Raw genomic sequence first — 13,443 nt, forward strand, 5'->3', positions numbered from 1 at the left:
TTGACATGCTTAAATGCAGAAAATCATTTACATTAACAATCGTTCTCATCAAAAGATATGCATACATATATATATTTGTATCTATATATGCACACATATATATGTATGTATGTGTATATGTATGCATTTTCTAATACCCATATTAATAAACAATACCCATATTGTTTATTACAGAAACAAGAAGAAACCTGAAGCACCATTTGCAGTTTGTGGAGAAAAGGCACAGGGAGCGGAAGACTTGTAATGTGTTCCTAAGGGAAACAACAGGCGTGCTAGGATGAAGTGACACTGATTTCCTTTGCACAAGTTGATGGAGGAGCAAACCAGGGCAAGCAACCTGTAAAAAGAACATGCTATGCAGAAACTCACAGCTGGTCAAAATGAGAGAGTAGGAGTCTATGAAGTGCTCAGCCCCAAGTGGGCCATCCATATCACACCTTTCCCAAGGCTTGGGGCCATCTCAGAGGAAGAGGCACAAAGACTGTAAGAGCCAGAGCCTGGGGAAGGAACAGGGTGAAAACAGTGTCTTCGGGATCTAGCAGGACCACTGCACTCATGGACTCACGGCCACTCATGGACTCGCCCTGCCTGCATGGTATCCGCACATCAAACCAACTCCGTACCCTAGCATGGAGTGGGGAGAGGTCCATGCGCCCCATCCCTGATGACCTATGGACAGGCTTCTGGTGGGAGTGAGTCAGTGGCTTGTGGTAAATCAACCTTGCTCCCCAGTGGGTGGCCCCAAACCCGGGAGTATACAGACAGCACAAACTGGACTCAAATCATATGCAGTGTGGAAGTAGGAAAGCAGTGGTAGATATTGGCCTCAGCATTAGAAATCCAGAAAATTCTCTTATCTGAAAACAGAACCCAAAAATTTCCACCTCTTGCTGAAAAGAATTTTTCTTTTCAGTTATTGAACATGACTTATGAAGAGAGACGATTTGGCCTTCAGCAGCTTATAATGGAAAACTGAAAGAAAATGTCTTTGTATAGCCTTACATTTTTACTCAGAATGTCTAGTTTCTCCAGTGCTAGCACAGAGCCAAGGCCTCATAGACACTATTCAAGCATCACACAACTGAGATACGTCTACAGCCCCTTTTCTTGTGAAATAAAAGCATTCTCCAGGGATAGCATAAACTGTAACATGGAACCCACCAAACATGAACACAGGAAATTCCTACCTGAACTCTAAACTTCTTTTAACTAAGATCTATATGAAGAAAAAAAAAAGAAACATTTCACTTTATTGGTTAGAAATAAAAACATGATGCTGAGGTCATTACTCAGAGACAGAAATAGGGTTCTAGGGCCAAGCAGAAATTATATCATAATTGGAAAGAATACCCAAGGAGCCGGGCGGTGGTGGCACACACCTTTAATCCCAGCACTCGGGAGTCAGAGGCAGGCGGATCTCTGTGAGTTCGAGGCCAGGCTGGACCAACAGCCTCCAAAACAATACAGAGAAATCCTGTCTGGTAAAAACAAAAAAACAAAAACAAAAACAACAACAAAAAAAAGAATACCCAAGGAAATAAAATATACCCTCCCAATTGTTTTATTTTTTCAAACATCCAATTTCACTTGTTTTCTTTGCTTAAGAAAATTATCTTCATTTGCTACAGGGTTTGAGGAATATAAAAGAAAACATCAAACAATCATAAATAATTTTTAAAAAAAACAAAAAATTAAGTCAGAATGTAATAGCACCAGTCACTAATTTAAGTTTCTAGAACCGATTACCCCAACCCAAAAAGAAAAAAAAAAAGTTAAGAGCCTTGGAGTGTAAGGAAATAGCTCCATTAAAAAAAAAAAAAAAGAGAGAAAAAAAAAAATGAACAAACAAGTCCCCCGGTATTTCAGCGCCACCCACTGGTTGCAAGCTCTCATAGCAAACGTTGGGATGGAAATGGTGAGTAGAAAGGAAAACAGCACTACCCATACTGAATTATTAGCACCAGGGATGTTCCAAGGGAACCCATCCATGTTATTTTATCTTCGCAAGAGACCAGAACACCTGCTGGACACGCTCACAAGGGCGAGTTTTAGCAAGTGTGAAATTCATGACTTTGATCTCTCTCTCCTATAACGACTAATCTTAGAGCTGAAACAAACAAAATGTTCCAGCTCCATGGATGAAAAAAATGAAAGATATCTCTAAGCAGATGCCTACTTGCACTTCACTGCTAACAAGGAAAATACAATACTCATGGTATAATTAAATGTTAATGAAATGTACAACGAGATAAATCAACCACACCTCCACCTTTAACCAGAAGTGATGGAACACACACAGCAAAGGAAATGTCCCGAAGCCTGGACTGGAAAATATGTTTTGTTCTTGTAGGTTTTCTTTGTTTGAGGGGTGTGTGTGTGTGTGTGTGTGTGTGTGTGTGTTCACAAAAACAACAAAATGTAGTAAAAGATTTTTTAAATCTAAGATCTCTAAGTAAACTAGTCAACATAAATGTTTTTCTCTTCAAGACTTACAGCAGCATTGTCATGAAAGTTACAGTACCCTCAAAATCAGGCATAGTGGTGCGCACCTGTAATCCCACCACCCAGAAGCAGAGGCAGAAAGGTAGGTTCAGGGTATCCTTAGTTACACAGTTAGTTGGAGGCCAGCCTACACAAAACCCGTCTCATCTCCAAAGATACAATCTCCATTTATCCTTTGCCTGAGATAATTATCTTCATGTGCTAATCATTCTAGTTTACTGTTTTAAATCTGGCATGGGATGTTGAGAGTCACATCACCTCAAATACAGTGTTCCTTTTAAGATGCAGACTAATGCGCGTGAAGGCTTGATTGGCATCAACGTACAGGTTACAAACATAATCTGGATAGACCAGACTTCAGAATTCCTCTCCAGCCATGCCCAGCGTCTTCAAATTGAAACATACTCCAGGTAGTCAGCATAAGTTCCAGTTCTCCTTGTTTCGATAAGACCCTGGCCCACAAAAAAAGTCTTCGCTTGCTCATACTTGGTTGATTGCAGATAAGAATATCATGAGGAAAATCACATTTCCACATATGTAAATCGACAACACCGCCTTCTTAAAAACATGACCCTGAAATAAAAACTGAGATTTAACAGAAAGCACCGCCATCAAAGTTTGTGTCAGTCAGCAAGAAAGGAGAATCTTACCTCTGCTTCGGCAACAGTTAGTGACTGAAGGATCTGAATTCTATCATCGTCCAATATTTCAACTGTCAAGAACAACGTAAGTTTATAAGAGTGGTGACATGTAAGTAAACTAGTTGTCACGAAAATAAGGTAAAACCTGAGTCCTAATGTTCCCCAGTTTTCTAAGATGTAGGTTTGGTCATTCAAGCTATGAAATGCTGCAAACTTTCAATACCTGGATGGGGTAGGGTATGCATGTAAATACACACAGACTCTCTTCTCTGCCTTATTTCCTTCAGGCAAGATCTCTCACTAAACTTGGAGCTAGGCTGGCAACCAACAAATCCCAGCCATCCTCCTGTCTCCATTCCTGCACAGCATTGGGGTTACAGACATGTGACCATGCCCCACTTATCATGTGGTTGCTGGAGATTTGAACTCAGATCCACATGCTTGCTAAGCATGCACCCTGCACCATCTCTCCAGTCCCACAGTAGGATTTCTCAAGCAAGATACCTTTTCGAGAGAGCCGATACGCGTGTATCTCCAGAAGCACCTCTGTCCCGATGTGCCAGACCACAAACCCCATCATCGCATAGGTCTTCTGTGGACCGGGGAGACTCAGTCCTGGTAAATCCATTCCTAGGAACATTGCGGCCACTGTGGAGGAAAGAGGGGGAAATGTGCTCAACTATGTGCCCAGGAAAAAGAATAACTGATGCATTGCATTAATTAGAATATATTAAACATTTATGAAAAGAATAATCTTTGAGGCTGAGATTTGGTCTTCCTTAGTGTAAGACTACATAAAACAAGATAGGAAAATATGATCTAATTGCTAAGAAAGCACACACAAACTAGGGATGTAGCTCAGGGGTAGAGCAATAGCCAGTTAAGCATAAAGCCCTGGGTTCAATACCCAACACCAATAACAACAACAAAGGTACCTAACCTTTCCAGAAATGTAAGTCTGCAATGAAGAGAAGGGGGAAAGATGAAGAAAAGATTGTTGACTTTACATGCATCCCGCACTTAATCCCACAAGCAATAGAATATAGAGGTGACAGGTGCCTCGCTGGGGATCAATCAGATACGCCTAGTGCAGGTTTATATACCCAGTTGTTCCAGAGGCTGAGGCAGGGAGATCACAAACTCAAGGACTGCCTGAGCTAAAGTAAGGCCAAGACTAGACTTCACAAACTGGTGAGATCTCCTCTCAAAATAAAAACTATAAAAAGGTCTAGGGATGTAGCTCAGAGGTAGTGTGCTTGCCTTCCATCTGAATCCCTAGTACTGAAAAAGAAAAACTGTCAGATAATTCCAGCTGCCCTCCAGAGACCATCTGCCCTCCCCTCCAAGCACAGACCACAGGGAAATGATCTGGACTCAGAAGGCTTACACCAACACCGTTCATCCACCTCACCCTGGGACCCTCACTTGCCCTGCTTGAGTGTTTGGACATTAACATAACCTCATTTGTTTGCAAAGGGGAATGGAAAAGAAAGGGTTGAGTTTCAAACTTTTAAAGTCGTTTTTTAAAACTTCAAGTTTAAATAATGACTTCAATAGTTACTTGTAGAAATTACTTTCTGGATTTCAATGTTTCAGGCTGATTTCTCCTCAACAACCAATTACTCCAATTACTAATGCATCTAAAATCATTTAAGCCAAATTACAACTTTCAGTGTAAACAACCAGCAATTATATGTGAGTAAGTGGTGTTGCAGTTGCTTACCTGCTATTATTCTAGTAGCTGTCCCCACACTCCAGTGAGTCCAGTTAAACACTTGCCTCCTACCAAAATAAAGAACCAGTCTTTAAAGTGATGGAATAACAATTTATCCCCAAGAGAATAAGAAGCATGCAATTTCCCTATGCCGGGGAATTGGGTATCTGAAACCCATTTGAAAGTCCTTAAATGTAAATACAATCACTCATTGTGTGCTACAAAATGCAAAGTGTTCCTATTTGGAAAAGAAACGAGTTGCCCATCTAATCACACACACATACACACACACACACACACACACACACACACACACACACACACACTAAGGGTGTTTATATGTGAGAGCTGTCCATACCTTGGGTCGTGTAAAGGTGGTCTGAAGATTGCCAACAGAGGCTGAAGGACAGCTAAAGTCATCACTGTGCAACCAAGGTATGGGTGGTAGCCTGCACGCTGAACAAAGGCCATTGTTAATAGTCGGTATTTCCTGACAACTTAAATCAAATTTAAAACCATGCAGATTATAGATGAGGACATGGAATGACTAAAGGCAGAGGACCAGGAAGTCTGCTGTGAGACTGTGTGTCCTAGAAACAACATAGAAACTACCCTTTGCCTAACTAAGGTTTGAACAGTACCACTAATAAGCTAACATAGATGGGGGAAATGGCATAAAACCCCACCCCTAGACAAAGAGCCACAGGCATCATGACTGCTGAGAGGAGAGAATTAGCCTCTCCCAGGAATGATCTCCCTAACTGATTATCCAATACAGAGAGTCAACCCTGAAGTCATATAGACACAAGCAACAGTAAACACACAAAAGTTTATATTTATATATTTATGTTTGCGGTGTATGTGTGTGTGACAGAGGGAGAGAGAGAGAGAGAGAGAGAGAGAGACTAATAATCAAAGAAAAAGAAGCCCTCAATTTGAGGAGTGAGGGGGGAAATGTGAAGAGTTGGAGAGAGGAGACATGGGAAGGGTTAAAGGAAAGGAAAGGGAGATGTGATGTAATTATTATATTTTAATTAATTTTTTATAAACTGGTAGCATTTATACAGCACTTAGCAAGACTGCCCATATAGAATAGATGCAATTTCTATTAGCTTAAAGATAATCCAAAGAGCCGGGCGGTGGTGGCGCACGCCTTTAATCCCAACACTCGGGAGGCAGAGACAGGCGGATTGCTGTGAGTTCGAGGCTGGGCTGGACCGACAGCCTCCAAAACAATACAGAGAAACCCTGTCTCGTAAAAACCAAAAAAAAAAAAAAAGATAATCCAAAGAGAAATTCACTTCAATTGATCCTGTTTCTTAGACATCATACTTGGACTGGAGAGATGGCTCAGCAGTTAAGAGTGCTTACTGCTCTCCCAGAGGACCCAACTTTAGTTCCCAGCATCCACAACGGGTAGCACACAATCACTATGCTCGCTGGTGGTGGAATTGCACAGATCCACACAAATACACATCATTAAAATAACAAAAACAGCTGGGCTGTGGTGGCTCATGCCTTTAATTCCAGTATTCAGGAGGCAGATGTAGATGATCTCTGAGTTTAAAGACAGCCTGATCTACAGAACAAGTTCTAAGACCCTCAAGGAAACCCTATCTCAAATTAAAACACAAAAACAGAGGAACCCTATCTCAAAAAAATAAATACATAAATAAATATATATAAATCTTTGGTATCATACTTCTAATTTTCAACATTCTAGAAGGAAAACACACTCACTAAAGGAAAGCATGAACTATGATATAGCTTAAAAATACATTTCAGTGCCAAGTAATCTGTATTCACAGTCTCCCTTCATTCCTGATCCCCAACCAGGTGAAGTCGTCAGATAACTCAAAAAAAGGAAAAAGGGATGTACACAGAAATGTCTCATTATCCACCTCTGAGAATAAAGTAGCAATCTGCTTTGACATCAAAACAGATTTATAGGGAAGCATCCTGTCGAAGGCATCCTTACCCGACTCCAGCCTCCTCTGTACACAAAAGGCATAACAAAAGCAATGCAGGTGAGCACAGACGTAGCGAGCATGAGCATCCGATGTACCTGCAAGGGGAGACGGCAAGGGGAGAAGATGGCTAACTGCATAAAAGACATCTGGTGGCACAGCGGGACAATCATGGGAGACTCACTGAAGGCAAACATTCCCCTTACATCAAAACAGCACAAATAAAATGTCATAGACCATTAAGCTAAAGAGAACGCCACGCTGCCATCCCATCATTCAAAAGGGCTCACCAAGGCTTCGCCTGCTCCCTACGGCAGGAATGGATATCTCACACACAAAGCACGTTTACTTGCCAAGACCTTCATTTCCTTCCAAAGGCTCTGTCGCCTTGCAGAGTGCTAAGCCATGTGCAGAGGGAAGACAAGGAAACCACAAACATCATATCCTGCAGGGCTTGTAGTATAATCGGAGAAAATAAATGAACACTGCATGGAACATATAATTCGTTGTGTAAAATCAAGAAGAAATTAAGAATGAAAGTGGGCACTGTTATGTATTAGACAACTAGTCTATGTCAGAATTATTCCAGGAAAAGGTTACCCTATATGATATATAGTATGATAGATGTGACCCCATAAGTTTCTGTGAATGTGTGAATGTCACTAGCATATACATGCATCAATAGCATATGTTTAAGCGCAGCAGAAGGATGGACAAGATGGCTCAGTGGGTAACGACACTTGCTGCACAAGCCTGATGACATGCAGTGAGCACCACCACTTCTTTCTGCTCTTTGCCAGCCCTCGCTGACTCAAACTAACTAGTGCAGTGAGTATATCTCTCTTAGCTCCTCCCACTACAAATTTAGGGGTAAGGAAGGACCATTTGACGCTAACAGGTTCTCCAGTTGAGCTGGCTTACAAAGGCAGACATTGTATAAAGAATCTTGCATTGGCGCTCAGTTGCTTAGGAAACTGGGGAAAGGGGAATGGATCTAAGATCTGCAACAGCTGTAGTTGAGAAAAGAAGAAGAAAAGCACATGTGGAGCAGGGAGGAGATGGTTTAGCAGGTGGATGGACTTGCCGCGAAGCCTGATGACCTAACTGATCCCAGAACGCACATGGTAGAAGAAAACTGACTCATAGAAGTTGTTCTCTGACTTACACACACACACACACACACACACACACACACACACACACACACACACACAGTGAATAATGTAAAATCCAAAGCATGAAAACTTCATGCCACAGTGCTTGAATAACATGGAAATGGCTTTAAGCCCTTTCTGTCACCTACCTGAAACCACACTGCTTCACCAAGGAAGAAAGCTTTGGACCACACAGATCTGAAGAACCGGGCAACCAGTACTCCTATGCTGACTGTGGTCATCCATGCCACAAACATTAAGGCACCTACAGGAAAGATGCAGTGATTCATATCACAGAACAAGTCAGCTGCTGCGTCAGTGGTCAAACCAATTGCTCAGAAACCATAAACAACCAGAAAACTATGGTAAAGTGACAAAAATATAGCCCTCCTCCCCCCACAAAAAACATACTATATCATAGTTCATATTACACCACCACTCACTGCTAACAACCAGCCAGGCCATAGCCCCTAGTAGGTATGAGGTGCCCCAAGAATTTTACATGCTTTAGTCAAACTGGTCTTTGCCACTGTTTACAGGTATTTATATTGCCCCCAATTGACTGAGTGGGGAAACAAAGGCACAGAGCACTCAAACAGCAACTGTGTTCTTAACCATCTTTCTAAGTCTGTCTGTAGCTCTCTTCTCCCACAATATTACTCCAAACAACAAGTGAAAGACAGAAAGACATGTGACTTCCGGATCTAATTGCTGCCCAGCTGGAGGTACGGCAGGAGCAGAGTTCAGCAGGAGAAGGGAAAGTGGCTTTCCAGATGAGCTGTGGTGACAACCATGGAAAGCCTCCGCCATGAAGAACTCTGGAGAATGTAAAGGGAATACAGCAAGAAATCCCCTGAGAGGCTAATGTGCTGTAATGGTACAGTTTGCACTGTTTCTTGTTTTGAATCCTATTTTTTCAACATGAGCCAGTGCACTTTGCAAATAGAATCAACTTTCATTGGTAGACACAAAGTATATGACAGCCTTTTGTCCAAACAACCTCTCTCCCACTTTGGTGACATTGCTCATCCAAATATTCAAAACCTAAGCACTGCCCTGAGTACTTTCTATGCTGAAATACTACCACAAGAGTGAAACTGCATTTGTGAAAACAAGCCACTGTTACAAGTAACCAAAACCACACACAGCTTCTTAGTTAGCATTTATTTTAATAAGAAACAAAAACCAAGGATCCAAAAGCATTAAATTAGCTACAGTAACACTCGACCTGGATGAATTTAGAATGTGTCAGTGTTCATACCACTGAATTGGATTTCTTTGCCACTTTTAATAAAAACTGACATTCAGAGAGACAATCTACCTGAAAACGTCAATGTTTAAAGATAAAGGAATCATGAAAATTTGCTAAGTGACTCTGGCCACTGTTTCTGATCCAGCCAACGCCTGCTCATTGGTTAGGACATCCCACAAAACATAATGATGCTCAGTTAACTTACCATGAGCCTTTAAAAGGGGCGAAGAGTGGGATCCTCCTACGTTCTTTGGAGTGCCTGTCACATCATATTTTTCATACGTCATCAGAGGTTGCTCATGGTGCCTAAAAATTCGGCCTGAGAGGTGGACACAGAATGGAATGAAAACGTCTTACAGTAATGAAGAATAATCAGATAGGAAGAGTTGGCATTCGCATGTAAAAGCAACATAAAGACATACTTGAGAGCACATGACTTTCCTGAAAATAATTTAGCCAACAACGAGATGTATCAAAACAAGGACTGGGAATGGAAGAGTCAAAGTGAAAAGAACCAGTGTGCATGATTAACAGGTTAAACAATGTCAAAATAATGGCTGATGACAAGTTGCTGATAATGCCCCGTGTAATTCTCCAGCACTGACAGATGTGTTTGAACGCGACAAGCCTTTAACTATGCCTGCATTCTAGAATCCTAGGGTATGTTAACAGACCTGAGAAGACAATGCGGAGACAACTAAGAAAGGCATTTTGACGATATAGAGTTTGCCAGATGATCAGTTTGGACTGGGTTTGAGTAACAAATCAGAGTCTGGAGTAACAGTGACAGAAAGAAGCTGAGGTAAGGGCTAGAGAGCACTTACTTGCTTGCAGAGGACCTGGGAAGCTGACACCCTCTGCAAACCCCTAACGACCAGGCACATGTGCAAGAGAAACACCCATAGACACAAAATAACAACAAGAATTTTTAAACAATTCTTTTAAAACTGAGAAAACATTATTAATATGTTTTTTCCTTCCTTTCATTCTTTTGGGGTTTTGTTGTTGCTTTATTTTGTTTTGTTTGAGATAGGGTCTCACTATGTAGACCAGGCTAGTCTTGAACTCATAGAGATCCACCTGCCCCTGCCACTGCCTCGTTAGTGCTGTGATTAAAGGCATGCACCACCATGCCCAGCCTTATTTGTGTCTTTTATTACTATATGTTGTACATACAACTAAATCAGGAAAGTATGAGATTATTCCAAGTGTGTTCATATATACGTTCACTCTAATCTACAGGTAAAATAACTTTTTAAACCCTAGCATCTAGTTGTCGTACGAAGTAACACTGCATTGGAGAAAATCTATCTTCTCTTTCCTAGCAGGTATCAACTGCAAAGAGCACATGGTTAGGAACAGGACTCCATGGCCACTTCCCCCTCTCCTTGCTGGGATTTTAAACATGTGCAGGTCCTGTGTGTGCTGCCACAGTCTCTGTGAGTTCATCCGTGCATCAGCCCTGTTGTGTGTGGAGGATGCTGTTTCCTTGAAGTCATCCACCTCCTCTGGCTTTTCCAATCTGTCTGCCTCCCCTTCTGCACAATGATTTTGAACCAAAAATATATGCACAGGAATATTCACAGCATTGTTTAAAAAGAAAACATAAACTAAATGTCCATCATGAGAATAGACTAAATTACAGAACATACAAACGTATTTTTAGAAAACTATGCGAGTGCAAAAATAGTGAAGAAACTTAGTAGATATATGAACTTTTGTTGAAAACAAATGTTAGATATCAGGTAACAGACTCTATCACGGTCATTGCAAAAGGATGGGGCTTATGAGCTGTCTTGGTGGGTAAAAGAACTTGCAATGCAAACCTGGTAACCTGAAGAGAAGTGACTCAGCAAAACTGTCCTCTGACCTCCACCAGAACATCATGGACTGTGTATCCCTGCACACACACACAAACACACACACACACACAAACACGAATGCACGCATGCACGCACGCAGACACACTAACAATAATAATTACTGAATTAACTAAAATAATTTTTAATAATTTATGAAGGATACAGGTTATACTATCTGTATAACAAAACAAAAAATAAAAGGAAAGATGATCCAGCTAGATGCTTATTAACACTATTTTTTAAATAATTTATTATATTTTATTCTCTTTTCTTATGTGCATTGGTGTAAGAGTGTCAGATCCCCTGGAGCTGAAGTTATTTATAGACATTTGTGAGCTGCCATGTGGGTGCTGGGAATTGAACCCAGGTCCTCTGGAAGAGCAGCAGTGCTCTCAGTCGGTGAGCCATCTCTCCAGCCCCAGAAACATTTTTAAGCTATTGGTTTAATCAGGAAATAAAAAACTAAAATCACAAGTCTTCTTAGAGATGATAACAATAAGGACACTTCAAAACACCTGGATGCAATCAAAGTAAAAAGGAAGTATTGAAGTGATCACTTAATTTGTGATTTAGTTAAAACAACAAAATGTAACTATACTGGTTAGTTTTTATCAGTTTGACACAAACTGGAGTCACCTGGGAAGAAGGAATTTCAACTGAGGAATCACTACCATCTGATTGGTCTTTGGACACATCTATGAGTCATTTTCCTGATTAATGGTTGATGCGGTAGGGCCCAGACCACTGTGGTGGTGCCATCCCCAGGAAAGCAGTCCTAGGATATATAAGTAGCTGAGCAAGAAAGAGGAAGTGGTGTTCCCCCATGGTCTTTGCTTCAGTTCCTCCTGCCTTAAGCTTCCCACCTTGGCTCCTCTTGATGATGGACAGTAACCTGTCAAACAGAACCTTTCATCTTCCCAAGGTGCTTTTGGTCAGAGCAACAGAGAAGCAAGCTAAATCAGTAATCTAGAAAATCAGAAAAGAAATGTCAACAGAATCACTTAGGTGTTTGGTAATTCAGACCACAGAAGTGTCACAAACAATATTAGAAATAAACAAGATGGCAAAGCTGCTGATACTGAAGATACTATTTATGAAAATGAAGATGAGAGTGTATGTGATGGTGCATGCTTTTAACCCCAGCCCTCAATAGACAGAGATGGGTGGATCTCTATGAGTTCAAGGTCAGACTGATCTACAGGAAGTTTCATGAAGGCCAGCCAGGGCTATCCAGTGAGACTCTCTCAAAGCAAAACAATCAAACCAAAGAAAACTAAAATTAAGCATTCAGATTCCTACAGAATACTGGGACCACGGTATTCATTTTACTTAGGAAGATGCATGAAAGGAAATGACTGAACAAGGCAACCAGACACAGCCTCCTTCTAGTTTGAATCGTTGGCCGGGTTTCTCCAGCTATGGAGAAGCTCATGTCTAAGGAGAACAGATTGTCCCACTGGGGCTGCTATTTCTTACAATAATCCAAAAGGCACTGTTCCTAGGAAAGTGCAGCAAAGTCCAAAGACATACCTACTCCTTGCAAGGCACTTAGAGTTCTGATCCAAATCCACTGTACAAATCTGGGGTGTTCGAAATCATAAGTAATGCTACCATGTAACCTTGCTGACAGTCTTTATATGAAACAAAAGTCAGAAACTCAACTCAAAATCAAAAAAGAACCCCTTCTATACCTTAAAATGAGCAACTGTAGTGATACCTGCAAAGAGGAGAAAGAAGAGAGAGAAACGACCTGCAAAGATGGATTTAACCCAAGTGCTTACCGTCGTGTGCAGCACCTTCTGCTAGAAAGATGTAGTAGCTTTCGTTTAACACAAATCTGTTCTTAACCCCAGGAAGGGTGATGTTTCTTCTGAATGAGCACTGTATGACGCCATCCACCAACCTCCAGGCCATATCCTCAAGAGTCCCCTACAAACACAAGAGCTTCTCGATACTTTCCAAAGAGTTATTAAAAATAAGGCATGCTCAAACCCCGGCCTGCTCTGTTTCCTTTCTCTAAGGTTGGAGGAGACTGTTTTATCTTCAGTGTCCTTCCTCTGTTTTTCCCCACTGAAGAACACCAAGATTTTTTACTATTATTATTATTATTCCAGTTTGTCTTTATATTTTTCACTCTGAGTCAGACCTTCACAGTTCATCTACCCAGGTTAGAAAGTTTAACTGTTGGGCTAAGCCCAGTTGGCCACCAGTACACCACCAGAAATGCCTAAGAACACCCAGAGGTCAGCGTGTAATGCAGATATAGGCAGGCATTCCAGGCTTCTGAGGAAGCCGACCTCACAGGAAAGCTAGGCACAGTGGCGATGTTGTCGTGAAAGGAAGCTACTGCC

The 13,443-nt window shown here is 41.3% G+C and overlaps 1 protein-coding gene across 3 annotated transcripts in view; it reads right to left on the reverse strand.

Moving 5' to 3' along the window:
* Positions 1-1,629: 1,629 nt before the first annotated feature.
* Frrs1 (ferric chelate reductase 1) overlaps positions 1,630-13,443 on the reverse strand; it is a 66,503-nt gene continuing 54,689 nt past the window's right edge. For all 3 annotated transcript variants that reach the window (XM_040751976.1, XM_013118419.3, XM_021231219.2), the window contains 9 exons: positions 12,874-13,021; positions 9,436-9,549; positions 8,128-8,243; positions 6,836-6,922; positions 5,216-5,313; positions 4,867-4,925; positions 3,648-3,791; positions 3,153-3,214; positions 1,630-3,075 (listed from right to left, as the gene is read on the reverse strand). In XM_040751976.1, the coding sequence (XP_040607910.1) occupies positions 2,983-3,075; positions 3,153-3,214; positions 3,648-3,791; positions 4,867-4,925; positions 5,216-5,313; positions 6,836-6,922; positions 8,128-8,243; positions 9,436-9,549; positions 12,874-13,021 (921 nt within the window). In that variant the 3' untranslated portion in view covers positions 1,630-2,982. The remainder of the gene's footprint in view (positions 3,076-3,152; positions 3,215-3,647; positions 3,792-4,866; positions 4,926-5,215; positions 5,314-6,835; positions 6,923-8,127; positions 8,244-9,435; positions 9,550-12,873; positions 13,022-13,443) is intronic.

The sequence above is a fragment of the Mesocricetus auratus genome, unplaced genomic scaffold (genome assembly GCF_017639785.1).
Source record: "Mesocricetus auratus isolate SY011 unplaced genomic scaffold, BCM_Maur_2.0 Super-Scaffold_100009, whole genome shotgun sequence".
In the NCBI taxonomy this organism is placed as follows: domain Eukaryota; kingdom Metazoa; phylum Chordata; class Mammalia; order Rodentia; family Cricetidae; genus Mesocricetus; species Mesocricetus auratus.